This window comes from Mustelus asterias, chromosome 18 (assembly GCF_964213995.1).
Source record: "Mustelus asterias chromosome 18, sMusAst1.hap1.1, whole genome shotgun sequence".
Lineage (NCBI taxonomy): Eukaryota > Metazoa > Chordata > Chondrichthyes > Carcharhiniformes > Triakidae > Mustelus > Mustelus asterias.
In genome coordinates, this window is record NC_135818.1 from 80,060,103 (window position 1) to 80,085,197 (window position 25,095).

Here is a 25,095-nt window from a genome sequence, read left to right on the forward strand (position 1 = left end):
AAACTCCTATAAACAGCTGGCTGCCACCTGGATAGTGACTAACTAGAGGTAGACAAACGCTGGCTCCACCATTAGTAAACAACAATTAGATTTTCTGCTATAATAGGTCCACCACACCTTGCCTTGAGAACGATACTAACATAGTCTAGCCAAGGCCATATACAGAAATGTCTGACCAATAAAATTCGGTACCCTTCTACACAACAGCCACTCTATTTCATTGCAATCTCAGACTGATGGCCAAAGTTGAGTCATCTTTTCCTGAGGAAAGGGACTTACCAAGCGTCGTGCCATCTTCTCCCATGATGCACTTCATAGATGCAATGATTTGCTCTGCAACAGGTGCAGACATTGAGGTGGCATAGACTGTGCTGTGAGAATGTGACCGAAGGTAGTCTACTAGCTCCTGTAATGTAGACACAAATATTTGTTAAGCTATTTCACACTAGGTGAGAAAAGATTAAAATCAATAAACTGTTAGTAGCTTGTAAACTCAGCTATCAATTTCTCTGAAGGTTTGTGTGCTTACACAAGTATCAGTGCACAATTAGCTCATAGATTTCTCTGATACTGCACAGAAGCCCATTTGATTCAGTGCTGTGTACAGCATACCAGAACTTAATACCTTGATAAAAACGTTTAAACCCAAACATTGCTGACAGGCAGGAGGCCTTATAAAGGCAAGTTCAAAATGAACATAACTGTTTTCCCTTTATGAGCTGCTTAACTTAGAAAAATTGGTTTAACTGATATCCAAGTTCCACAATCAATCGATGAAAGCACATCTGCACCCCGTACCATACTGTGTGTGTTTTTTGTCAGTTAAGATCAAGATTGATAAAGAACAGGTTACTTTGACCTACAGAAGGGATGGCATTAGGAAATAAATCATTCCTTAACCACAAGGTGTTCTCAGGTGAGATGTGCAACAATTTCCAACCTACAACCACTCAACGAATAGCATAACTCTCAGCTTTAGAAAAACATTGGTAACAAACAACATTTACCAAGATTTAAAAGCTGGAGTAAAAATATGTGGGCCTAGGTTTACTTACAAATCAGAAAAATCAGCAATACACTATCATCTTACAAAATCAAATACGTTATCTCAGTGCATCACAAACATTGTCCATAGAAATTCTGCCAGTATTCCATCACACACGACATGTATGATTTTCACACCTAAATAGATCGCCAATATGACAACTGATGCAATTTACTCTAATCTTGTATTACAAGTTGTATACTGCAAAACTATCAGCTGCAGCAGCTTGCTCCAATGATCTTAATTAAAGACATACTGGGTCAGCAACCTCAGAATCAAACACGAAGATAAAAGCAAGTTACTGTGGATGCTGGAATCTGAAACAGAAACAAATGATAGTCCAGGCTCAAAAATGTTAGCTCTGTTCTCTTTCCACTGATGCTGTCAGACCTGCTGAGATTTTCCAACATTTTCTGTTTGTTTTAGAATCAAACAGTTGCTCTTTAAAATGAGCTGGACTAAATTTACAGAGTATCTCCTAGCTTCCATTAATGCGAACATTACATTTAGCACTGTCGGGATATTTCAAGTACTGCATACATGACTCTTAAAAGTGTATGATTTCCAAAGACAATGCATTTAGGTTTTTTTTTAATTCATTCATTGGACGTGGACATTGTTGGCAATGCCAGCATTTATTGCCCATTCCTAGATGCTCACAAGAAGGTGATGAGATGCCTTCTTGAACTACTGCAGTCCATGTGGTGTAGGTACATGCACTGCTGTTAGGGGCGGGGGGCAACATATTTACAAGTCAGGATGGTGAATGGCTGGAGGGTGGTGAAAGTCAGGGGTGGCATGGTGGCACAGTGGTTTGCACTGCTGCCTCACACAGCCAGGGACCTGGGTTCGATTCCCGGCTTGGGTCTGTGCGGAGTTTGCACGTTCTCCTTGTACCTGCATGGATTTCCTCTGGGTCCTCCGGTTTCCTCCTACAGTTTGAAAGACATGCTGAACAGGTGCTGGAGTGAGGCGACTAGGGGAATTTCAGAGCAACTTCATTCAGTCTTCATTCATTAAGCCTTACTTGTGACTAATAAATAAACTTTAAAAACTTTATGTTGGAGGGAAAATCTCAGATGGTGGTGTTCCCATGTATCTGCTGCCCTTATCCTTCTAGATGGTACTGGTCATGGGTTTTGAAGATACTGTCAAAGGAGGCTTGGTGAGTTGATGCACAGTATGTTGTAGATGGTACACACTGTTGTCACTGTGCATCGATGGGGAAAGGGTGCTAATTTAATGGGCTGCTTGGTTCTCGATGGTGTTGAGCTTCGAGTGTTGTTGGACCTGCCCTCATCCAGGTAAGTGGAGACTATTCCATCACACTCCTGACTTGTAAATGGTGAACAGGCTTTGGAAGTCAGGTGGTGAGTTCTGGCTGCAGAATTCCTAGCCTCTTATCAGCTCAAGTAGCCATGGTATTACATGGATAGTCCATGGTCAATGATAACTCACTGATCAATGACTAAAAGCAACAGGGTAAATTTGCTCAATTTTGCGAGTGATACATGAATCAAGATTAAAGACAGTTTAGTGATTGTGTTACTGGTAACTGCCAGAAGGTGGAGATGTTGAGCACCAACATCCTTGCATCCAAAACCACCACTTGCTCATGCTTTTTTTTTTACATAATAAGTTTGAAACATTGTGCTGCCTTTTTCATTCTCGTTTATTAGTTTTGCCAAGCTGAAAGATCTTAACCAGAACTTCAAGTGACCTCAAGTGCCGATTATTTTTGTCAGTAGAATGTCAGACATGGTCACTAACCAACAATTAAGATTAACCAAACTAAAGAATTGTGAAATCAATATGGATGGTTTGCCGGCCTGATGTGAAGTAAACATTTCTTTATCTATTTCTTGCCCCGTTGGGAGACACTTCACTCAGCCCAACCGGACAGCATAGTGTCAGTATAGCAATGACCCAAGTATGTTCACGAACACTGCTGGGAGTTTAACCAACCAATCCATGCAATTTATCAGCACAGTGCAGGTAAACTGTATGAGGTTTATTCAAACATGAATACTCCACCAGTAATGGCATTGGATCTCAGCAACCTTGGATACCAAACTGGCTGGCAGATTTATCAGTAATGGAATTAATTAGGCTGACAGGCATTTTAAAGTTAATGATTTGACCATAAGACATAGGAGCAGAATTAGGCCACTCGGCCCATCGAGTCTGCTCCGCCATTCAATCATGGCTGGTATTTTTCTCATCCCCATCCTCCTGTCTTTTCCCCATAACCCCTGATCCCCTTATCAAGCAAAATTCCTCCTCATCTCTGTTTTAAAGGATTGTCCGTTTAGCCTGAGGTTGTGCCCTCTGGTTCTAGTTTTTCCTAGTAGCGGAAACATCCTCTCCACGTCCACTCTATCCAGGCCTCGCAGTGTCCTGTAAGTTTCAATAAGATTCCCCTCTCATCCTTCTAAACTCCAACGAGTACAGACCCAGAGTCCTCAACCGTTCCTCATACGACAAGCTCTTCATTCCAGGGATTGTTCTTGTGAACCTCCTCTGGACCCTTTCCAAGGCCAGCACATCCGTCCTTAGATATGTGGACCAAAGAAAAAAGTGAAGCAGCTCCTTGATGTAAACTAAACTAGCCACAAGATAACCTATGATACTCTAGGGCAGTCAATGCTTACAAAAGTGCCCACCACGTAATGGGAAGTCCCAGACCAATTGTCATACCTTTTTGCCACCTATATATCCACCAGCTGCTCCAAAACTCTTGGTGAAGGTTCCCATCATGACATCCACATCCTTGGGATTGAGGTCGAAATATTCTACCACACCTCGGCCAGTGGGTCCAAGAGCCCCGATACTGTGAGCTTCATCCAGGTACAGGTAAGCCTTGTACTTTTTCTTTAAAGCCACTATCTCAGGCAAACGTACGATGGAGCCCTCCATACTGCGAAATAAAAACAGAACTGCTAAATCCCACACAATTCAATTAAAACATAGATCGAGCCGGAAATGGTCACATTAAAAGAGCACTCTGGATTGAAATGAAGTACATATTTGTAACACTGGGAGCATGAAATACATCGTATTTAATCACTTCACACTGAACAGAAATGCCCACGCGAGTTAAAATTAAATGACTAGCAGTTACAGAAAGAATTCTAAAATGTCAAAGGCTTGGTGATGCCACTTATGCTGATGCAACTTTGTCGTAGCTTCAAGTGAATCCCCTGAACGCTGAGCATCACCACAGGAAATCTGCAAATAAAACATTTATCATGAAGCTCAATCGGTGTCAAAGCCCAGGCAAGAGGTGGTGAGCTTCCCCAAGATCACTGCAAGTGTCTCTCATATCAGCCATGCTCTAGAGGAGCACAAGCAACTGTAGACACTGCAAATTTCCCTCAGCCGCCCGAAATCCACCACGTGAACAACAAAAGTTCAGAACACAGGTTAGGCGGTGTCACACATCCAGCCTCAAAGATGAGTCTTGAGAAATATGCCACGGATCAGCAGTTTAATGTAAATACAGGGAGTTAGTGTTTGTTTTCCAGATTATAGTAAAGCTCAGGATACTTGCAGAGACTGACGCAGAACGTAAAAACACAAGAGAGCCACAATGGAGACTGTTCTCTTGTAAGTAGATGGAAAATGGAATGCAATGGAAAAGCATTTTAGTTATTGCATAAGGGCATAAGCCAACTTTCCTGCCCTCTATTAAGAGTACAAGATGACAAACCTCGAGGGGCTGAGTGGACTATCTTGCTCCTATTTTTCTCAAATAACTTCTGATTATAGCCGGATGTAATAATACAATGGCCCTCTGTAAAGTAAAGGTCAATCCACCTCCATAGCATTTTGATGTAATTAAACTTGAAGTGCAAACCAATTAATATAAAGCAGATTTCTGGCAGGCTCACAAAACCTTAGCATCTACAGACTAATTCCTGCTTTGACTGCATGAAAGCTAGACTCTCCTGCCACGTTTGTATGTGAATCACACTTAAATGAGGGAGGGAAAAACCAAGGACAAACCTCAGCCACCCGAATAAATGCAAAGCTATGACTTAACAACCTCAAAGATAATAACTTGCATTTATATAAAACCTGCCATGCAAAAAACCCAGCAGGATTCGAACTACAAGTAAAAGACAGGGCAATATTTTCAAGAGAATCCTTTATTTGAAATGACACCAAACCCGTCCTTCCCTTTCAGATGATAAATAACAAAGGAATGATGTATGGGGGACACCATTTTCTTTTTCTATTTGAGATTTTGCACACTCAGATTACGGCCTTGAATTCATAGTAAGCTATTCATTACAAGTAGCGACAGTTTAGTTAAACTGATAGTACCTCTTGCCCCACTGGAGTCAGCAGTTTTGGCTGCAAACCTACATAAATCGAAGAGTCCCTGAGCACTTTGCACTGCTAGGCAGTGCTCCATTCAATTCTGTTTCAGGTTGACAGCAACGAAGATCAAAGGTGCTTAAATCCTGGTTATCAACACCACCATTCTGTGCAGCTATTTAAATCAGTTGGTTAAAGTGCTGATGAATACTGCTCGGCAACGCAGACAAATATTTAACCTGCAGATCACTTGGTCCCATCTACCCCTTTGTGCAATTCAGTCAATGTTAAAAATTTCACAGTCTGGGCCAAAACAGTGCTATTTAGAGAAAATGATTGTAAGCAAAATAGTTACGCAGTTTGCCAAAGCTACTCATTATGTGAAACTCTAGGATGCTTATGAAATGAAGAGCTAACTACATGCTCTTAGCAGCTGAGTAGATTTGATCAGTTTAGTTTTTAAAAAACAAATGATAGCCAGCTGTCAATAGGCTGGTGGACAAAAATCCTTATTAATGCAAACAGTCCAAAGATGTGCGGGTTAGGTTGATTGGCCATGCTAAAAAGAAAATTGCCCCATAGTGATCTGAGATGCGTAGGTTAGAGGGATTAGTGGGTAAAATATGTAGAGATATGGGGGTAGGGCCTGGGTGGGATTGTGGTCGGTGCAGACTCGATGGGCCGAATGGCCTCTTTCTGTACTGTTGGGATTCTATGATTCTAACTTTACAGCCTGCCGAATTCCACTGCCACTTGTCTGTCAGTTTAATACCAACATCACAAACTTACAGCCTTACTGCCAGGCACTGAATGCAAATAGCAAGCATCTGTCCTACACGAACATCCTCAAAATTAATAGGTCTGAGCTACACTTGTTTATGCCAGACCTTTTAGGCAGCCCTTTTCTACACTGCTGGCAGCGTGCACAATTTTAAGCTTTCCCATGACTTAGACAATATTTGCTTGTTAATTTCAAAAGATTGTCAGTGAATGTAAAGCCACAAAGAATGGATCAAGAAATCTGCAGATAAAACGACAGTAGCTGCTATTGCAGAGTTGCACGCTTCTCTTAAGAAAAAGATGACCAACAGGAGAGAGAAATACAAGGCAATTCGAAATCCATTTCAAAACATGGCACCAAGCACAAACTAAAGAGGAAAGAAACACTTATGGGAAGGGGAGGGGAAGCTAGTAAGAGGGTTGAGGTAGGGTGGATAAAAAGATCTTAGCTGAAATACAGTCTACTAATACATGTGACAATAATAAATCAAAAAGTCCTTCGTTATATGGGATTAAAACACCTCTCTGTGATGGAACTCTACAACTTAAAAGGATCAATTAACACATTTCTCTCAATACGCCACTGCAAAAAAGCAGCAAAATGCACTTTAATAGTCTTTATCCCAGAAGTATATCCTAAGGCCCTTCATAGAGATATAAGACTGGTGACTACGCTTTCAGCTACCTAGACCCTAAGCGTGGGAACTTCCTCAAACTTCAGTCTATCTAGCTTTCTTTCCTCCTTTAAGATGCTCATTATGAATGACCTCTGACGAAACTTGTCCAACTTTTCCAATATTCCCTGAAGTGGTTCAGTGTCAAATTCTGTTCGATTACACTTCTGTGAAGCACCTTGTGGTATTTTATTACATTAAAGGCACTATGTAAATGTCAGGTATTCTGGTCGACTGAAATATCGTCTGGAACAGGTGGTTACAGGGCATGCAGACTGCAGAGGCGGCGGTATTTTAAAATGTCAGTTCTGTTGTCATAGGAATTGGTGGCGGGCAGTAAAATCTGCAAGGCAGTGAACACAAGGTACCTTCCGAGCATTTCACCAGCCACTGTGGCTAACATACTGCAAAGTGCACAAGGCCTCATTCTGATTAGATTCTGTAATTCAACGCAAGGATTTGGGCTTGTACCTGTAAATTCCCTCTACCACAATGAGAATCTTTTTCCACGGTCTGCGAGTTCGAGGCTGCCCATGGACAATAGCGTCTTTCAACAATTTATCCAAGCTCTGCATATCTGAAAATAAAACAAGCATTGTAATGACTATGGAGTTGGCATTACACAAACATCCATTGATAAACCAGCCTGCACTTTCAACCACGGCCAGCTGTCAGTGCCCGCAAAAAAAGCTCCTCATTGTTACCTTAAAATATTGAGCCAAATGCAAATAAAAATGAGAACTGAAGCAAACAGTAGCCCAATATTAGGTGAAGAAATTTGGCCTATCGCAGCCTGACCATCCAGAAAGAATCCACACTGCTCCTGTTGTGCGTTTTTAAAATAATTCCAACATTTCAGCCTCCCCTGCAATCTCCCATTCCAGAATAGAAGAAATCTGGAACACCAACCCAAAAGGCTGAGATCAATTCAAAATTACAGAAGTGAGATTTATGATTTCTGACATTCAAGGGCAATAAAGATCATGAAAACAAGGCAGGTCAGATACAGATCAGCAATGATTTCATTAAATAGTTGAACAGGTTTGAGTGGTTGAATGAATTATAAATCGCTGTTCATTCAGAGTTAGCTAGTTCTTTAACAATCCACTGGTGGATTTTTAAAATATTGTTTCATGGGATGTAGGTGCTGCTGGCAAGGTCAGCATGAGTTGCCCATCCCTAACTGAGGAAGTGGTTTGCTAGACCATTTCAGAGGGCATTTAAGAGCCAATCACATTGGTGTGGATCTAGAGACACCTTCAGGCAGACCAGGTAAGATTTCCTTCCCCAAAAGGGAACCAGATGGATTTTCACAACAATTGATGATAGATTCATGGTCAACATTTTGGAGACGAGCTTTCATTTCCAGATCTTTATTAATTGAACTTAAATTCCACAGCCATTGTGGTGGGGTTTGAACCCGTATCCCCATAGCATTAGCCTGGGCCTCTGGATTACTACACCATTGATATTACCACCGGGCCACAGTACCTCCAGGATTGTGTAGTTAAATATACAACCTGCCATTAGGTTACAATTTCACTGAAACTTGAAATGCTTTGCTTAACTTTGCCAAGTATTATTTGGCCAAGGGCAGGGGGAAGAAGCGAGCAAGTGCTGCATTATTCCAATGCACGCCCAATGTTAAGTGCATTTGCCTTGGAGGGTGGGACCTTTTCTTGAATTCCCGGTGTCTAACCTTGCACCATGACAATCTTAGATTACCTCAAAGAAAATTCTGTGTTCATACTTATGATAACTTTAATGGTTCCTTATTGCTGTATGACTCTCTTGTGTAGGAATGCAATTGCTCAGTAATAAAAAAAATCAAGGTCCATTACATCATTTCTACATCCTGGAAGTTGCATGTCAAAGATGAACTTGGGTATTGCTGAAAAAAAAAGAGACATGCTGTCTAAGCTTTTCATCTTGCACTCATCAGAACAAAGAGCACCGAATCCTAACCACTAGACCACAGATCATAAGAACACCAACAGTAAAGGGAACAACAATTTATGCTGCATGAGAAGAAAGTACTGACTGGTAGGAATGTGGACTCTGACTGATAGAGACGCTGCCATGGAGAATGCAGAAGGGAACTGATTTGATTGGGGTAGCCATTATTCCATTATCCCGATCACATCATTGCTCATTGTATATCTCACAAACTCAACTGCGCCCAAGACTGCCACTCTCAGTCCTGAAAAGTGCCCCCAGTCTACCCTGGAAGGGCAACGTGTCTCAAACATTTCACTAACAGGTGAAGCTAGTTCTTTCACGCTGTTAGTATGCAGTAGTCACACAAGTGGTATCGTCCACTAACTAGATGCTGCCCTCAAACCATGAAGACATTCTGCCTATCATACTGAGTAATGTGATATGTGGATTTCAGTTCCAATATGATGCCAGGTATGTAGGCCGAACCTTCCAATGACCGGCAGATCGAAACAAGCAGAATGTGCCTTTGGCTGTTTGCAACAAAGCACGGACTGCACCCAACCACGCTTTCAAAACTCAAGAGTGTTCAACATTAATTGTGAATCTGTGTTTATACAATGCTTGCAAAACAATTCTGATTGTGCTATGAATTACACTGAAAACCAATTTATCATCAGGCAGGCTTGCAGTGTGGTTCATTTATACAAACCAGAAGCCACATCTATTCACCACACAGGACCCTGTCCTTTGCAGACAGAAGGAGCATGCTCACACATTGCACCTTTTTCAATTAAAACAAAACCTTGGGAGACAGGCATTCCAAGGTTCATTTCCCATGGCAATACCATGACTTCTGCAGGACATGCCAGATCGACACAGATACCACCATCACATAGGGGACCACCACCCACCAGGTACACAAAGAACAAGAACAAAGAACAATACAGCACAGGAACAGGCCCTTCGGCCCTCCAAGCCCATGCCGCTCCCTGGTCCAAACTAGACCATTCTTTGTATCCCTCCATTCCCACTCCGTTCATGTGCCTATCTAGATAAGTCTTAAACGTTCCCAGTGTGTCCGCCTCCACCACCTTGCCTGGCAGCGCATTCCAGGCCCCCACCACCACCTGTGTAAAATACGTCCTTCTGATATCTGTGTTAAACCTCCCCCCCTTCACCTTGCACCTATGACCCCTCGTGAACGTCACCACCGACCTGGGGAAAAGCTTCCCACCGTTCACCCTATCTATGCCTTTCATAATTTTATACACCTCTATTAGGTCTCCCCTCATCCTCCGTCTTTCCAGGGAGAACAACCCCAGTTTACCCAATCTCTCCTCATTACTAAGCCCCTCCATACCAGGCAACATCCTGGTAAATCTCCTCTGTACTCTCTCCAAAGCCTCCACGTCCTTCTGGTAGTGTGGTGACCAGAACTGGACGCAGTATTCCAAATGCGACCGAACCAACGTTCTATACATCTGCAACATCAGACCCCAACTTTTATACTCTATGCCCCATCCTATAAAGGCAAGCATGCCATATGCCTTCTTCACCACCTTCTCCACCTGTGACATCACCTTCAAGGATCTGTGGACTTGCACACCCAGGTCCCTCTGCGTATCTACACCCTTTATGGTTCTGCCATTTATCGTATAGCTCCTCCCTACATTATTTCTACCAAAATGCATCACTTCGCATTTATCAGGATTGAACTCCATCTGCCATTTCTTTGCCCAAATTTCCAGCCTATCTATATCCTTCTGTAGCCTCTGACAATGCTCCTCACTATCTGCAAGTCCTGCCAATTTTGTGTCGTCCGCAAACTTACTGATCACCCCAGTTACACCTTCTTCCAGATCGTTTATATAAATCACAAACAGCAGAGGTCCCAATACAGAGCCCTGCGGAACACCACTAGTCACAGGCCTCCAGCCGGAATAAAACCCTTCCACTATCACCCTCTGTCTTCTGTGACCAAGCCAGTTCTCCAGCCATCTAGCCACCTCCCCCTTTATCCCATGAAATCCAACCTTTTGCACCAGCCTACCATGAGGTACTTTGTCAAACGCTTTACTAAAGTCCATATAGATGACATCCACGGCCCTTCCCTCGTCAACCATTCTAGTCACTTCTTCAAAAAACTCCACCAGGTTAGTGAGGCATGACCTCCCTCTCACAAAACCATGCTGACTATCGTTAATGAGTTTATTCCTTTCTAAATGCGCATACATCCTATCTCTAAGAATCTTCTCCAACAACTTCCCCACCACAGACGTCAAGCTCACCAGCCTATAATTACCCGAGTTATCCTTCCTACCCTTCTTAAATAACAGGACCACATTAGCTATCCTCCAACCCTCTGGGACCTCACCTGTGTCCAGTGACGAGACAAAGATTTGCGTCAGAGGCCCAGCGATTTCATCTCTCGTCTCCCTGAGCAACCTTGGATAGATTCCATCAGACCCTGGGGATTTGTCAGTCTTTATATTCTCTAACAAACCTAACACTTCCTCCCTTGTAATGGAGATTTTCTCCAACGGTTCAACACTCCCCTCCGAGACACTCCCAGTCAACACATCCCTCTCCTTTGTGAATACCGACGCAAAGTATTCATTTAGGATCTCCCCTACTTCTTTGGGCTCTAAGCATAATTCCCCACTTTTGTCCCCGAGAGGTCCGATTTTTTCCCTGACAACCCTTTTGTTCCTAACGTATGAATAAAATACCTTGGGATTCTCCTTAATCCTGTCTGCCAAGGTACGTACTCATGCGACTTGGCCAACATGGTCATATGCAGCAGGAAATGACCCCCTGGGGCATGGTACATTGGTGAGACCATTCAGGCACTACGATGGCGGATGAACAGACACCACGCAACAATCGCCAGGCAGATGTGTTCTCTCCCAGTCAGAGAACACTTCAGTGGCCAAGGACATTCGGCCTCCGATCTTTGAATAAGTGCTCTCCAAGGCGGTCTTAGAGATGCACAACAATGCAGAATTGCCAAGCAGAAACGGATAGCGAAGTTCTGCACTCATGAGGATGGCCTTAGCCGTGATCTCAGGTTCATGCCATGCTACATGTAACCCCACCATACTGTTCTGTGGGGAAAAAAATCTCCCTCACTGTCCTGTTTTGATACCATGCACACCTTGATTATGGGTAATGATCTCTCTACCTGAGTTTGCAGAGTGTTTAGTACCAGCTCACTGATCGTTTGTAATTCCCTCTGCCTTAAATTATCAGTTCTTAGGTCATCCTTTCACTTGTTATACAGCCTGTCAACACTTTACACATACTGACTTTACTTAACTGCTTGCATTTGTCTATTAGAACTCATGATTACTTGTAAAGACTTGTTACTCAGCCAGCCTACACAGCATTACACTGTACTTGTCCTTTGACACTCTTGATTACCTGTTAGTGTCGGGCTATCGTCACTCCACCTATATATTGTGCCTGCGCACCTCGCTCCACTTCACCTGGCGAAGGAGTAGTGCTCCGAAAGCTTGATTTCAAATAAACCTGTTGGATTTTAACTTGGTGTCGTGTGACCTCGTCTTGTCCATCCCAGTCCAACACTAGCAACTCCACATCATGACCAGAGTCGACCTGCCTGGTTTGAATTTGAATAAAGGCTTGGCAGTTAACTGTGCCCTGCCACATTCTTCATGACAGCGTCTCTGCCAAATGTCAACCAAATCAGCACGCTTCTGGTATAGTATAAATTATTGTTCCCTTTACTGTTGGTAAACTTGTGATCTGTCCTGATGAGTGGGAGATGAAAAGCGTAGACAGCATGCCTCTTTTCAACACTGCAGAAGGTAGCTGTAGACATCAAGCTGGTTGTGTATCCCTCTTCCTTCCACTATTTGCTTCAACCATTACCAGCTAGCTGAGTTAAAGGTAGTGACCCACCTTCCTGAGGACAGCTAGAGATAAGCAATAAGTGCCAGCATTGCAAATGATACCCACATCCTGAGAATGACTCAAAATGAGCAGACTAGACCTCCCCCAACCTCAAAGTCGCTAATGCAAAATTGTTGCAGTGATGTCAATTTTCAGAAATATGGCCACAAACAATTCAACTCTTCTTCACAGAAATAACTAATATGTTTCCAGCCCATTAGGTTTATAAGCACCTTTTAAATGAACTTAATAATCCCATGAACATAGGTTTATTCATTAAAACTCCTTCCTTTATATGAAAATAGACAAATGAATCATTTGCCACTGGCCTCTCCCCGTGTAAAACAATGGTTGCCACTTCACTGTTAAACCTGTGAGCAGGATACTCTGTAGAGGAAAGGATTATAATGCAAGTGAACCGGTTCAATAATTGGCAAAGAATCAGTAGTCAACGCATTAAGCAACGGGATTTATCTAGCAGAGTTCAACATTTGAATTATCGGTTAATAATCCAATAGCTTTGTCTTGTGTAAAACAGGCAAGTATTTCTAACAGATCTCAGCCCATCCTTAATACAGATAGAAACTAAAAGATAACCAAGAATGGGAATAGAAAGCCCTTGGTTCCAATGAAAAAAGACTCTTTCCCCAAAATGTTTCAACCTCAGTTACTGATTGGCCTGTTATGCATTTCCACACAATTGAAGCTTTTTTTGGGTTGTCCAGCCAATTGTGACAAGCAAATTGCTGGCGGCAGAATGCATCTTTTCCGGAATGTGTTTTAATATTATTATATATTCCTGCAGAATATTTCCTATAATAAACACTGGGTACAGGAACAGTAAGCTACTGAAAAACATGAGGCATCATCACTACATGGAAGCAAAGAAAATTTACGGCACAGATGGAAGCCATTTAGCCCATCCTATTTGTGCCAGACATCGTCCCCAAAAGAAAATGCAGTTCAAGCTGACAATTCCACAGTTCTCCCTTTGAAAAATCAACAACCTGGTTCAAAACTGAGTCAGATGGGAAATTGAGGGGATGAGCCACTGCCTTGTCCATAAACACCATCACTATTTCAATTTTCAGCAGCAATGAGCTGTACAAGTCGCTTGGTCACTTTTTCACGGGCAATCACTCCTCCAACGTCTACTCTTAAATGACCGTTCTTAATAGACGAACACAGCCAAGTTGAAATCGACTCATCTGATATCCAGAATTCTCTGGCTAACAATCAGAAGCAGAATGGCTGGCTGATTCTCATTTCTCTAACTCACGGGCATCAAGGTTAGCCAGTATGCCTCTGTAACTCATCTGGATTTGATGACTTAGCACAGATCAATTGAACTGGGGAGCTGTCATTTGTGTGGCTCACTGCCTGAACAGCTGAGGGTTCAAATGCCTGAAAAGTTATGATTGAGAAGTTTTCAAAATATATAGTCTTTGCGTATATAAATTTACATCTGGCTGACAAATCCCCAGGGCCTGATGGAATCTATCCCAGGCTGCTCAGGGAGACGAGAGATGAAATCGCAGGGCCTCTGACGCAAACCTTTGTCTCGTCACTGGACACAGGTGAGGTCCCAGAGGATTGGAGGATAGCTAATGTGGTCCCGTTATTTAAGGAGGGTAGGAAGGGTAACCCGGGTAATTATAGGCCGGTGAGCTTGACGTCCGTGGTAGGGAATTTGTTGGAGAGGATTCTTAGAGATAGGATGTATGCGCATTTAGAAAGGAATAAACTCATTAATAGTCAGCATGGTTTTGAGAGAGGGAGGTCTTGCCTCACTAACCTGGTGGAGTTTTTTGAAGAAGTGACTAGAATGGTTGACGAGGGAAGGGCAGTGGATGTCGTCTATATGGAATTTAGTAAAGCGTTTGACAAAGTACCTCATGGTAGGTTGGTGCAAAAGGTTGGATTTCATGGGATAAAGGGGGAGGTGGCTAGATGGCTGGAGAACTGGCTTGGTCACAGAAGACAGAGGGTGGTAGTGGAAGGGTCTTTTTCTGGCTGGATGCCTGTGACTAGTGGTGTTCCACAGGGTTCTGTTTTGGGACCTCTGCTGTTTGTGATTTATATAAACGATCTGGAAGAAGGTGTAACTGGGGTGATCAGTAAGTTTGCAGACGACACGAAATTGGCTGGACTTGCAGATAGTGAGGAACATTGTCAGAGGCTACAGATGGATATAGATAGGCTGGAAATTTGGGCAAAGAAATGGCAGATGGAGTTCAATCCAGATAAATGCGAAGTGATGCATTTTGGTAGAGCTAATGTAGGGGGGAGCTATACGATAAATGGCAGAACCATAAAGGGTGTAGATACGCAGAGGGACCTGGGTGTGCAAGTCCACAGATCCTTGAAGGTGACGTCACAAGTGGAGAAGGTGAAGGCGGCATATGGCATGCTTGCCTTTATAGGACGGGCCATAGAGTATAGAAGTTGGGATCTGATGTCGCAGATGTATAGAACGTTGGTTCAGTCGCATTTGGAATACTGCATCCAGTTCTGGTCGCCACACTACCAGAAGGACGTGGAGGCTTTAGAGAGAGTGCAGAGGAGGTTTACCAGGATGTTGCCTGGTATGGAGGGACTTAGTTATGAGGAGAGATTGGGTAAACAGGTTGTTCTCACTGGAAAGACGGAGGATTAGGGGAGACCTAATAGAGGTGTATAAAATTATGAAAGGCATAGATAGGGTGAACGGTGGGAAGCTTTATCCCAGGTCGGTGGTGACGTTCACGAGGGGTCATAGGTTCAAGGTGGGGGGTAGAGGTTTAACACGGATATCAGAAGGACGTATTTTATACACAGGGTGGTGGGGGCCTGGAATGCGCTGCTGGGCAAGGTGGTGGAGGCGGGCACACTGGGAACACTTCAGACTTATCTAGATAGCCACATGAATGGAGTGGGAATGGAGGGATACAAAGAATGGTCTAGTTTGGACCAGAGAGCGGCATGGGCTTGGAGGGCCGAAGAGCCTGTTCCTGTGCTGTATTGTTCTTTGTTCTTAATCCTGGTGCTCACAACTAGCTCAACAATTAAACTAATTGGTAGTTCACATCCAGGTATCCATTATTCTGCCTTTATTTCAGTAAGTTCACTGTCTCCACTGGAGAAGCGTTATTGCTACTTACTGTTGTGCTTGAAAACTCTGATGGTTGCACCGGAAAGTCTGGCTCCCAGCACCAACGAGGCATGATTTAGCTCATCACTCAGGATTAGACAGCCCTGAAGATGGAAAACAGAGTTTTAGAAAAACAACTTTAGACCCATGTTTTGTTTTATTCTAAGCTGAGGGATTTACGCCCATAATGCACTGCAAAGCAACAAGTCTCTGTTCAATGGGGCATAGTTAAATGGGAATCTGAGGGTGTGAACACCCACCCTACAACTTTCAGCATGTTGGTAACATAAATCAGGGTACGCTCCAAATTAGCTTCAGCAGCTCTGCTATACTTTAAATGCACTGTTAGAGTTGCAGTCTAAGAGATAATGTATTGAAAAGTTGCTATTGCTCAGTAGTCCACTGTTAATTATCATAGTCTTATTAGGTATGAAGTTAATCCCATAATGTGGATGTCATTATGTAACTCCAGAATATAAATCAATGAGCGCCAGGATACCTGCTGTGGGCATAAATGCTCATACTCAACATCAGTACGCTCCACATCACGCTGTGAGACAGAGGTGTAAGTGGTAATGTTGTTGGACTCATAATCCAGAGGCCCAGGCTAATACTCTGGAGACATGGGTTCAAATCCTACCAAGGCAGCTGGTGGAATTTGAATTCAGTTAATAAACTCTGGAATATAAAACTACTCTCAGTAATGGTGACCATGAAACTATCAAGGATTGTTATTAAAAAAACACATCTGATTCACTATGTCCTTTAGGGAAGGAAATGTAGCATCCTTACCTGGTCTGACCTACATATGATTCCAGACCCACAACAATGTGGTTGACTCTTAACTGCCCTCTCAAATGGCCTAGCAAAGTTGCTCTATTCAAGGGCAATTAGAGATGGGCAACAAATGCTGGCCTTGCCAACAACACCCATATCCCATGAAAGAATAAAATAAGTAGTGGGGAGGAATTCCAGGGTGAGACAATCTTACAACCACTATCAAAGGCACATTGACAATTCTGTAAGTTTCTTACACAAGAAAAATGTAGCACATTGCCAAAATATTTGACCATCACAAGATCTGTTACAAATACAAACCCCGATTCCTTTAGGTGACACAAAGTCTACTTAAAAGTGGATTCATTTCATGAGAGAAAACAGGCAAGTTTACACTGTTAATATACAACTAATTTCACAATAAACCCTCTCTCCTATCTAAAAGCAAAATAATATTTTTGCAATAAAAAATGTTGTCCAACCTCTGTTATGACCAAAGGAGGAGGAGTGAATAAAGGACATAACGTCTCCAGTCTGCTCTCATACACGAGTGGTGACCAGTTCAGATGATGGAGGGTATCTGAGCACAGGTATGCATAGGAAAAACCAAGAATTCAAACTATTCCAAAGCTCCCACCAACCACCTCCTCAAAAGAAATTGGATGGTGGCTATTAGTTCTTATATAGTCTGAGGATTTTATAGGTCAACTTGTAGGATTGAAATCAGATGTTCCAGCCAGCTGTTGACATCTACAAATTACATCTATCAGAGTGAATCTGAAAACCTTCCCCACTTGGCCATCAAATAAATTTGAGGGGGTTGGTGCACTAGCTGGCTGGATGACATTGTTGTTGTTCCTTGTCCAAGTCAGTGACTTGTTTGGATCTGTACCTCTTGTCACCAGAGGTCCCAGAGGATGGCTGCATTAAAAGGGTCTAACTTAAAAAAATTGTAAAAACACAGCTTACACCTCAACAACTCCCAAGACGGAAAAATTCCACATTAGTCACCAATGATACTTGAGCAGTGCTTCCTTGTACTTCAAAGCTCAATAGCTCAACCCCGTGTCTGCGTGGGTTTCCTCCCACAGTCCAACGATGTGCAGGTTAGGTTGATTGGCTATGCTAAATTAACCTTAGTGTCAGGGGATTAGCAGGGTAAATACGTGGGGTTACGGGAATGGGTCCTGGGTGGGACTGTGGTCGGTGAAGACTCAATGGCTTCCTTCTGCACTGTCGGGATTCTATTAGTCTATGAATATTAACAATGCATTGAAAATGGATCTCAAAGTATATGCACAAATAGCTCAGGTTCCAGTACTATCAAAATGTGTTTTGTGTGTTCGGGGGGTAGAAGTTGCATCAAGGTGGTGATGGAGCACCACTTTCTTTGACAATTCTAACACAATCGAGTGGACTTGCTGGGTTAGTTCAAAATGCATCAAGAGTCAGTCACTGGAATCACACCTGTAGGCCAGACAAGGGGAGGAAAGGTTCCCTTCCCTGAAGGGCAGCAGTGAACCAGCTGGGTTTAAAAAAAAAATGATAGTTATGGTCTTTTCTCCCCTCCCTCCCCCCCAGTGTTAATCCACAAATTTCCTGATTTGCCACAATAGGATTTGCATTTACAATCCGAGTAGCTAATTTTGTACCAAAGCCATTAGGTTACAATTTGACAGTTTTATAATCTGGAATCATAATTTGGTCACCACAAATAAAAGAGTGCACCATTTCAAAAAAACCTAGTAAGTAGTCTCACAACACCAGGTTAAAGTCCAACAGGTTTATTTGGTAGCACAAGGTTTCGGAGCGCTGCTCCTTCATCAGGCGAGACAAGGAGCAGGGTTCTGAAAGCTCGTGCTACCAAATAAACTTGTTGGATTTAAATCTGGTGTTGAGAGACTTCCTACTGTGCCCACCCCAGTCCAATGCCGGCATCTCCACATCAAAAAAAAAACCCGAAGTGGTTGAAAACATGAGCTTGCTGTTTCCCCATGTTAGCAAAGTGGATAAGCAGCTTAATTAACACTGAAGATCCAGATTCGATAACAGGATCTGAACTAACTGACCTCAGTACTACAATTAGCTGTTGGTGCTGGCTGCTGTCTACTTCAAAATGCTTGGGGCAGGGAAGAGAGCAAGAGAACCAGTCAGATTTGATCTTCATCCCTGCAGGAGAGCAACTATGCAAACTTCAAGTGAGGCTTTGTTTTAGCTACAGGCAAATAGCTCGCCATTTATTGTACACCACAGCCATATGATTGCAGAGGAATGTCATTGTTTGTGATTCTATATTCCAAGTCACTGTCTTCCCAGAGAGTAGTCACTAGGGTTGGGAAAAAAATAAGGAAACGGTGAACAAACCTTGCCAACAAGAGCAGGAATATTCATAGAGTTTGTTGCGAATCCCATCCCAAACGCCATGGCTGCTTCAACTCCCAAGAACCGAGCCACTAACTTTTCCAGCTCTTGGTGTTTGTCCAAGTTACCTGCAAATGGAATTAATCATCTTGAGATGAAAGCAATATTCTGCAGATGCTGGAAATCTGAAGTAAAAACACAAAATACTGGACAAACTCAGGAGGTCTGGCAGTATCTGTGGAGAGATACAGAGTTAATATCATCCTTCTACAGAAGTGTTTTATACACTGGTCTATCAGCTTTCACGCGCCAGGGCTTGAATTCGAACACACGATGGATGGTGCATTAAGAAACCACAGTCTGCAGAGAAAAAATAAAAACAGCAAACGCTAGCTCTGGAATGCATCACCCAGATCAGACAGAAATAAGATTTTCACACTATCACAAGGTTGTGGCTTTGCATTTCCGGCTAAGCAACAACTGTACTGAGTAGGGAACAAAAACAAACATTTTTATTCTCACTTTACATATGCAACTGAATAGTCATCAGGAACAAGAGAAAAACAACCAGTTCAGGTTCATCCTGGGAACATGTCCATATATTGGCGTCACTTGGTTATACAGCATTGAATATCCCTTGCTAGTACATCCAGAATGTACGGTGGCACAGTGGTTAGCACTGCTGCCGCCCCAGGGATCTGGGTTTGATTCCTGGCTTGGGTCACTGCCTGTGTGGTGTCTGCACGTTCTCCTCATGTCTGTGTGGGTTTCCTCCCACAGCCCAAAAGATGTGGTTAGGTGCATTGGCCATGCTCAATTCTCCCTCTGTACCCAAACAGGCCCCGAGTGTGGTGACCAGGAGATTTTCTCAGTAACTTCATTGCAGTGTTAATGTAAGCCCACTTGTGACAATAATAAATAAACAAACTCAGAATACCTTAAAAATAAATATCACTCCAATATCATAGAAACAGGTCATTAACAAAACATTGCCACTCTTGTTAATGAGAGCTACCCAACAACATGCTCTGTTCTGGGAACTTCTTTACAATAGGATCATTTACATAGAACAGGGTAATAGTAATTCAGCTGAAGCAGCCTGTACTGCTGCTTTACTTCCATACAGAGTAGGCCTAATCCCACTCAGCTGTTTCCTTCCCTTCAATCACCTCTCTAACCTCTTCTCAAATGTTGACAAGATCTCTGCTTTCATCACACAGCTCCAATAAAGCATGCCAGAGTCTCACTACCCTACATGAAACCAGTTTCTGCTGCTCTCAGTCCCAAATTTCTTGAATTTAATCTATAACTCCTCTCAATATTTAATCAATGGAAACATCTGCATTTATTAATAGGTTTTGAAATCACATAGCATTGCCTATGCACAGTAAGTCTCGCAACACCAGGTTAAAGTCCAACAGGCTTATTTGGTAGCACGAGCTTTGAGCGCTGCTCCTTCATCAGGTGAGTGCCTTCATCAGGTGACTGCTCCTTCATCAGGCACTCACCTGACGAAGGGGCAGCACTCCGAAAGCTCGTGCTGCCAAGTGAACCTGCTGGATTTTAACCTGGGGTTGAGAGACTACTTACTGTGCCTACCCCAGTCCAACACCGGCAACTTCACATCATTGCCTATGCAACAACCATCACTGCATTTCAAAGTGATTAGCTGATCACACATGATGTTTGAAACAGAAAGGGTACTGTAGAACTGTATCACTGCACCCTATGACACGAGTAAAAAATGCACCCCGCTCTGTCCTGTATTCTTTGTTCTTTGCACCCCGCTCTGTCCTGTATTCTTTGTTCTTTGAATAAATGATTTGCTGCCTTCTGCCATTCTCATTGTACGTTTGCAAGTAAACACTCGAGATACCAGATCTTTTCATTTCTTCTCCTTTCACCCTGTTCGCAAGTAGATACTTTCTTCAGAGTAGTGCGAGCCAATACAGGCAACAATCATCACAGCATAGCAACATGCTTGATACAGTGTGAAGAATTCACATACATGTCCTCCTCTGCTGCAATATTCTTTTTTTTAAATCCAATTCTCAACAAGAGAGACATTCCCGATCCAAGCTGACAAGACAGGGCTCTCACCTCCTGTCTTGGGCTTGATCTACATGATCCAAGCTAACTGGAGTAGGCATTGCACCTCCTCCAAAGCTTGATCTCATTTGCATCTTAGCCAAAAGGCCGAGATGCCGCTTTTAAAAATGGCTTCAAATGAAGCTAAAATGTAGCCTCATGACTTCAACCAAGTACCGCATGTCGATACTACACTTGATCTTAGCCAAAAGGCCGAGAAGCGATGCACTTAAAAAAAGTAATCGGGCAGGATTTTCTGACCCTCTGCGGCATGTTTTCCAGTGGTGGAGATGGCTTGCCATTTGTGTCTTCCAGTTCTGCCGATGTCTACAGTGTTTTGCATGGGCTGCTTGTCCCACCATGGGGTGTCACCTTTGGTGGGACTGGAAAATCCCGCCAATGGGAAGGGCCAGAAAATCCCACCCATCGTCACTCACTGTAAAATAGTTTACATGACTGGGCAGGTTTCTTCTTTAAGAGTATTTCCTCAAGCACAAAAATGCTATACAACTAAATGTGAAGTAGAAGGAAAGTTGTTTTTAAAAAGAGTGTTCAGTCAGCATAACAACACTATTTTCTCTAACATTTATCAACAAGTCAAAATAAATGTTTGAGAGAGATTTGTGCTGGTGATATAACTCACCAATTTCTTGCCGTGTGCTACAAACCCCAGCTCCATACTGGACAGTTGCTCTGGTTGCTGCATCGGCACAGAAGCCTTGGAGCTCAGCAAAGCCCAGGTAGTTGTACGAACCCATGTTGAGGACATCTTTGATAATTGCGCCGGTAAACCTAAATTTAAAAAATTCCATCAATCACCTTTAGCAATTAATGTCAGTAAAGCAATTGTTAAAAATCATAATTAGCACACGGAGAGAGAGAAAAATCAGCAGTGGGGCTTATTGTGGGGGACCTTCAGTATGGCAAGATTACACTCTGCAACAAAACTTCCAACACTTGAAAATAATTTGGCCTAAATCGATTGGAGTATTAAAGACGGCGCAGTCTGTTTAATACTGGTCTTTTGCCTTTGGTCTGGAGTTCAAATTCAATTCAAACTGAACTGCTCCTCTGCTGACTTAACAAGCCTGTTGGAAGTGAGTTGCGCACACGCAATTCAGTTCCACTGCACCTAACTTTGGCATGCATTGGCACCGTGACTTGTTTTGTTAAGAAAAATGCAAAAATGCTGTATTGGAACCACAGAATCCCTACAGCACAGAAAGAGGCCAATCGGCCCCTCGAGTCTGCACCAGCTCTCTGAAAGAGGATCTTACCCAGCCCTGCCACCCTTGCACTCCACTCTATCCCGTGACTCTTGATGCAATGCAAGAAACGTGGCAGCTAATTTGCACACAGCAAAATCCCACAACTGCAATGCGAGAATGAGCAGTAAGTTTTTTGTGATGTTGATTGAGGGATAAATAATGACCAGGACCAAGAGGGTAACTCCCTTGCTCTTTTTTGAATTAGTGCTATGGGGTCTTTCACTTGCACCTGAACATTCCCAGTTTAACCTCTCATCCGAAAGATGCCACCTCTGACAGTGCAGCACCTCCTCAGTATTGCACTGGAGTGTCAGCCTTGATTTCTGTGCTCAAGCCCTGGAGTGGGACTCCAACCCTGAACTTTTAACTCAAAGGTATGAGTGCTACCAACTGAGCCACAGCTGACATTCCGTTGTCAGCCATGCCTTTAGCTGCTAAGACTCTCAAATTCCCTGCCTGCAATTCTCCAGCTTTCTCTCACTCTTTTAAACTTACCTTGTTGACTAAGCTTTTGACTACCTGCCTTTATGTAGCTTGGTGTTTGATAATGTTCATGAAGTGCCTTTGGATGTTTTGTCATGTTAAAAAACGCCACATAAATACAAATTGCCTGTGCAAGTTAAGCCATTAATGAGTTAATGGGATAAAATTTAAGTAACTTGTGACAAGGAACTCCAGGAACAGCTCTTCACCCCATGAATCTGCTCCACCATTCCATTTGATTGATTTATATCCTCAACTTCATTTAACTGCCCTAGCTCCCTATCCTTTAATAGCCCTAATCAATAAACATTTATTGAACTCAGTCTTAAAAATCCAATATCCACAGCCTTTTGCAGAACTAGTTCCAAATTTCCACTACTTAGTGTATATAATGCTTCCTAATTTCCCAGTTAAATGGACTAACACGTTTTAAGATTATGCCCTTTGTGGAAAAAATTGTTCAGGGAATATGGGCATCAATGGCAAGGCCAGCATCTATTGCCCATCTCTAATTATCATTAAACCACTGCCATCCATCTGCTGTCAGTAAACCCACAGTGCTGCTAGGGAGGAGTTCCAGGATTTTGACCCAGTCACAGTGAAGGGACTGGATTTCCCTGCAAGGCTAAATAGCTCATCTGGATTCAACCTAGCAAATTCCATTTATATTTCAAGCTCCCGATTAGCTCAGCCTCACACTTCACAATTTCTGCAGATCAAAGAGTTCCAACCTGAATAAAAGCAAATTACTGCGGATGCTGGAATCTGCTCCAACCTGAATGTTCTGTTCCAGGAGGTGCAAGTGATGGTGTTGTGATTATATTCCCACACAAACAGCAAAACATTTTCTGGAATTCTAGTCTACTGCATACACCAATCTAAAAGAAAACAATTATGCACAAAAACTGGCCTTACGAGATTGAAAGATATCAAAGACCTGGTCAGGGAAGTAGAAAAGCGGTGAAGAATTCCAGCCAGGGAAGTGAGAGGCATGTATTTTGGGCAGGGAAACTAATCACAAGGGAATCACACAATAATTGATAGGCTATTTAGTGTAAAGGAAGAGAGGGATCTTGAAGTGCATGTCCACAGATCACTGATGTGGGTCAGATGAATAAAGGTAGTTAAGCATACAGGATCTTTCCTTCATTTGCCAAGACACAGAATCCAAACAGAGGTTTAGGCCATAACTGGAGTACTTTGTACAACGCTATAGGAAGGAGGGGGTACAGGAGACTTGCAAGGATGTTGCTAGGTATGGAGAACTTTAGCTATGAGGAAAGATTGTGGGACAAAGATTTAACGGAGGTTTATAAAATGATGAAGGGTCCAAACAATGGATAGAAAGGATCGAATTCCCTCAGTAGAGAGAGGGGCACGGTTTTAATATAATTGGTGGAAAGTATCAGAGTTGAAAAAAAATGTTGTCACCCAGAGGATGGAGGAGGTCTGGAACTCATTGCCTGCAAGAGGCTGAAACCCACATAGCATTTAAAAAGAACTGATATGCACTTGAAATGTTGGAACCTACAAAACTAGACCAAAAGCTGGAAAGTGGAGTTGGACTGAATCATTCTTTTTCAGTCAGCACAGACATGACAAACTAAATGGCCATCTTGAAAGTTATTAGTGGGAATAAAATTCACAGGCTTGTGTTGACACAGAATAACAGCACTTTCATCACATCACTGGCATTACATATTTCACATATATTCTCAGCTGTAATGACCGAGGGGCTGCTTTTAATTTCAGCACCATATGTCAAAAAAGTGATATCACTAATGTGTCTTCAATGGTAAAGACAACACAACTAAAAGGGCATAAATGGAAGCTTGATTTTTCTTTAACTGATTCACTTTTGCTCAACAGGTTGAAACAATTATCATTAATTCTGCCTGTTGTGTACAGAGATAATGGAACACAATTAAGAAATCTTAAGTATCAGTCAACCAGGCTCTCCCCTTTCAAACATCACTGGTATTATGGGATCCTAAATGCAACAGTTTACAGAATCTCAGGATTCTACTGATCAGCTACCAAAATAATTGCCATCACTTTCTCCAAGTCTGAAACACCTTGGATGCTTTTCTATGTGAAAGATGTTACTTGGTCTGCTCCGTGTCCACAATCGCCCCAACCCCCCCTTTTTGTCTACGGTATACTTATTTTCCTTCCTTCCCAACCACCCTCCAGTGAATTTGTCCTCACTAAAGCAGCTGCTATGAGGGGTAAGGCACCATTGTGATTCTGACAGCTGACTATAACAAAGGTAAACAAAGCATTCAAATAATACCCCCAGTCCCGCCATCCCCAATGAAA

General features: G+C 42.7%; 1 protein-coding gene and 1 non-coding gene across 2 annotated transcripts in view; both read right to left on the reverse strand.

Moving 5' to 3' along the window:
- Positions 1 to 25,095, reverse strand: part of sptlc2a (serine palmitoyltransferase, long chain base subunit 2a) — a 117,816-nt gene that overhangs the window by 55,651 nt on the left and 37,070 nt on the right. The window contains exons 4-9 of the mRNA XM_078234380.1: positions 21,669 to 21,817; positions 18,941 to 19,065; positions 15,810 to 15,903; positions 7,291 to 7,396; positions 3,743 to 3,962; positions 280 to 406 (exon numbers count right to left, since the gene is read on the reverse strand). Coding sequence (XP_078090506.1) covers positions 280 to 406; positions 3,743 to 3,962; positions 7,291 to 7,396; positions 15,810 to 15,903; positions 18,941 to 19,065; positions 21,669 to 21,817 — 821 coding nt within the window. The remainder of the gene's footprint in view (positions 1 to 279; positions 407 to 3,742; positions 3,963 to 7,290; positions 7,397 to 15,809; positions 15,904 to 18,940; positions 19,066 to 21,668; positions 21,818 to 25,095) is intronic.
- Positions 21,061 to 21,250, reverse strand: LOC144507403 (U2 spliceosomal RNA). Its single transcript, XR_013500093.1, has one exon. It is a non-coding gene; the product is annotated as a U2 spliceosomal RNA (small nuclear RNA).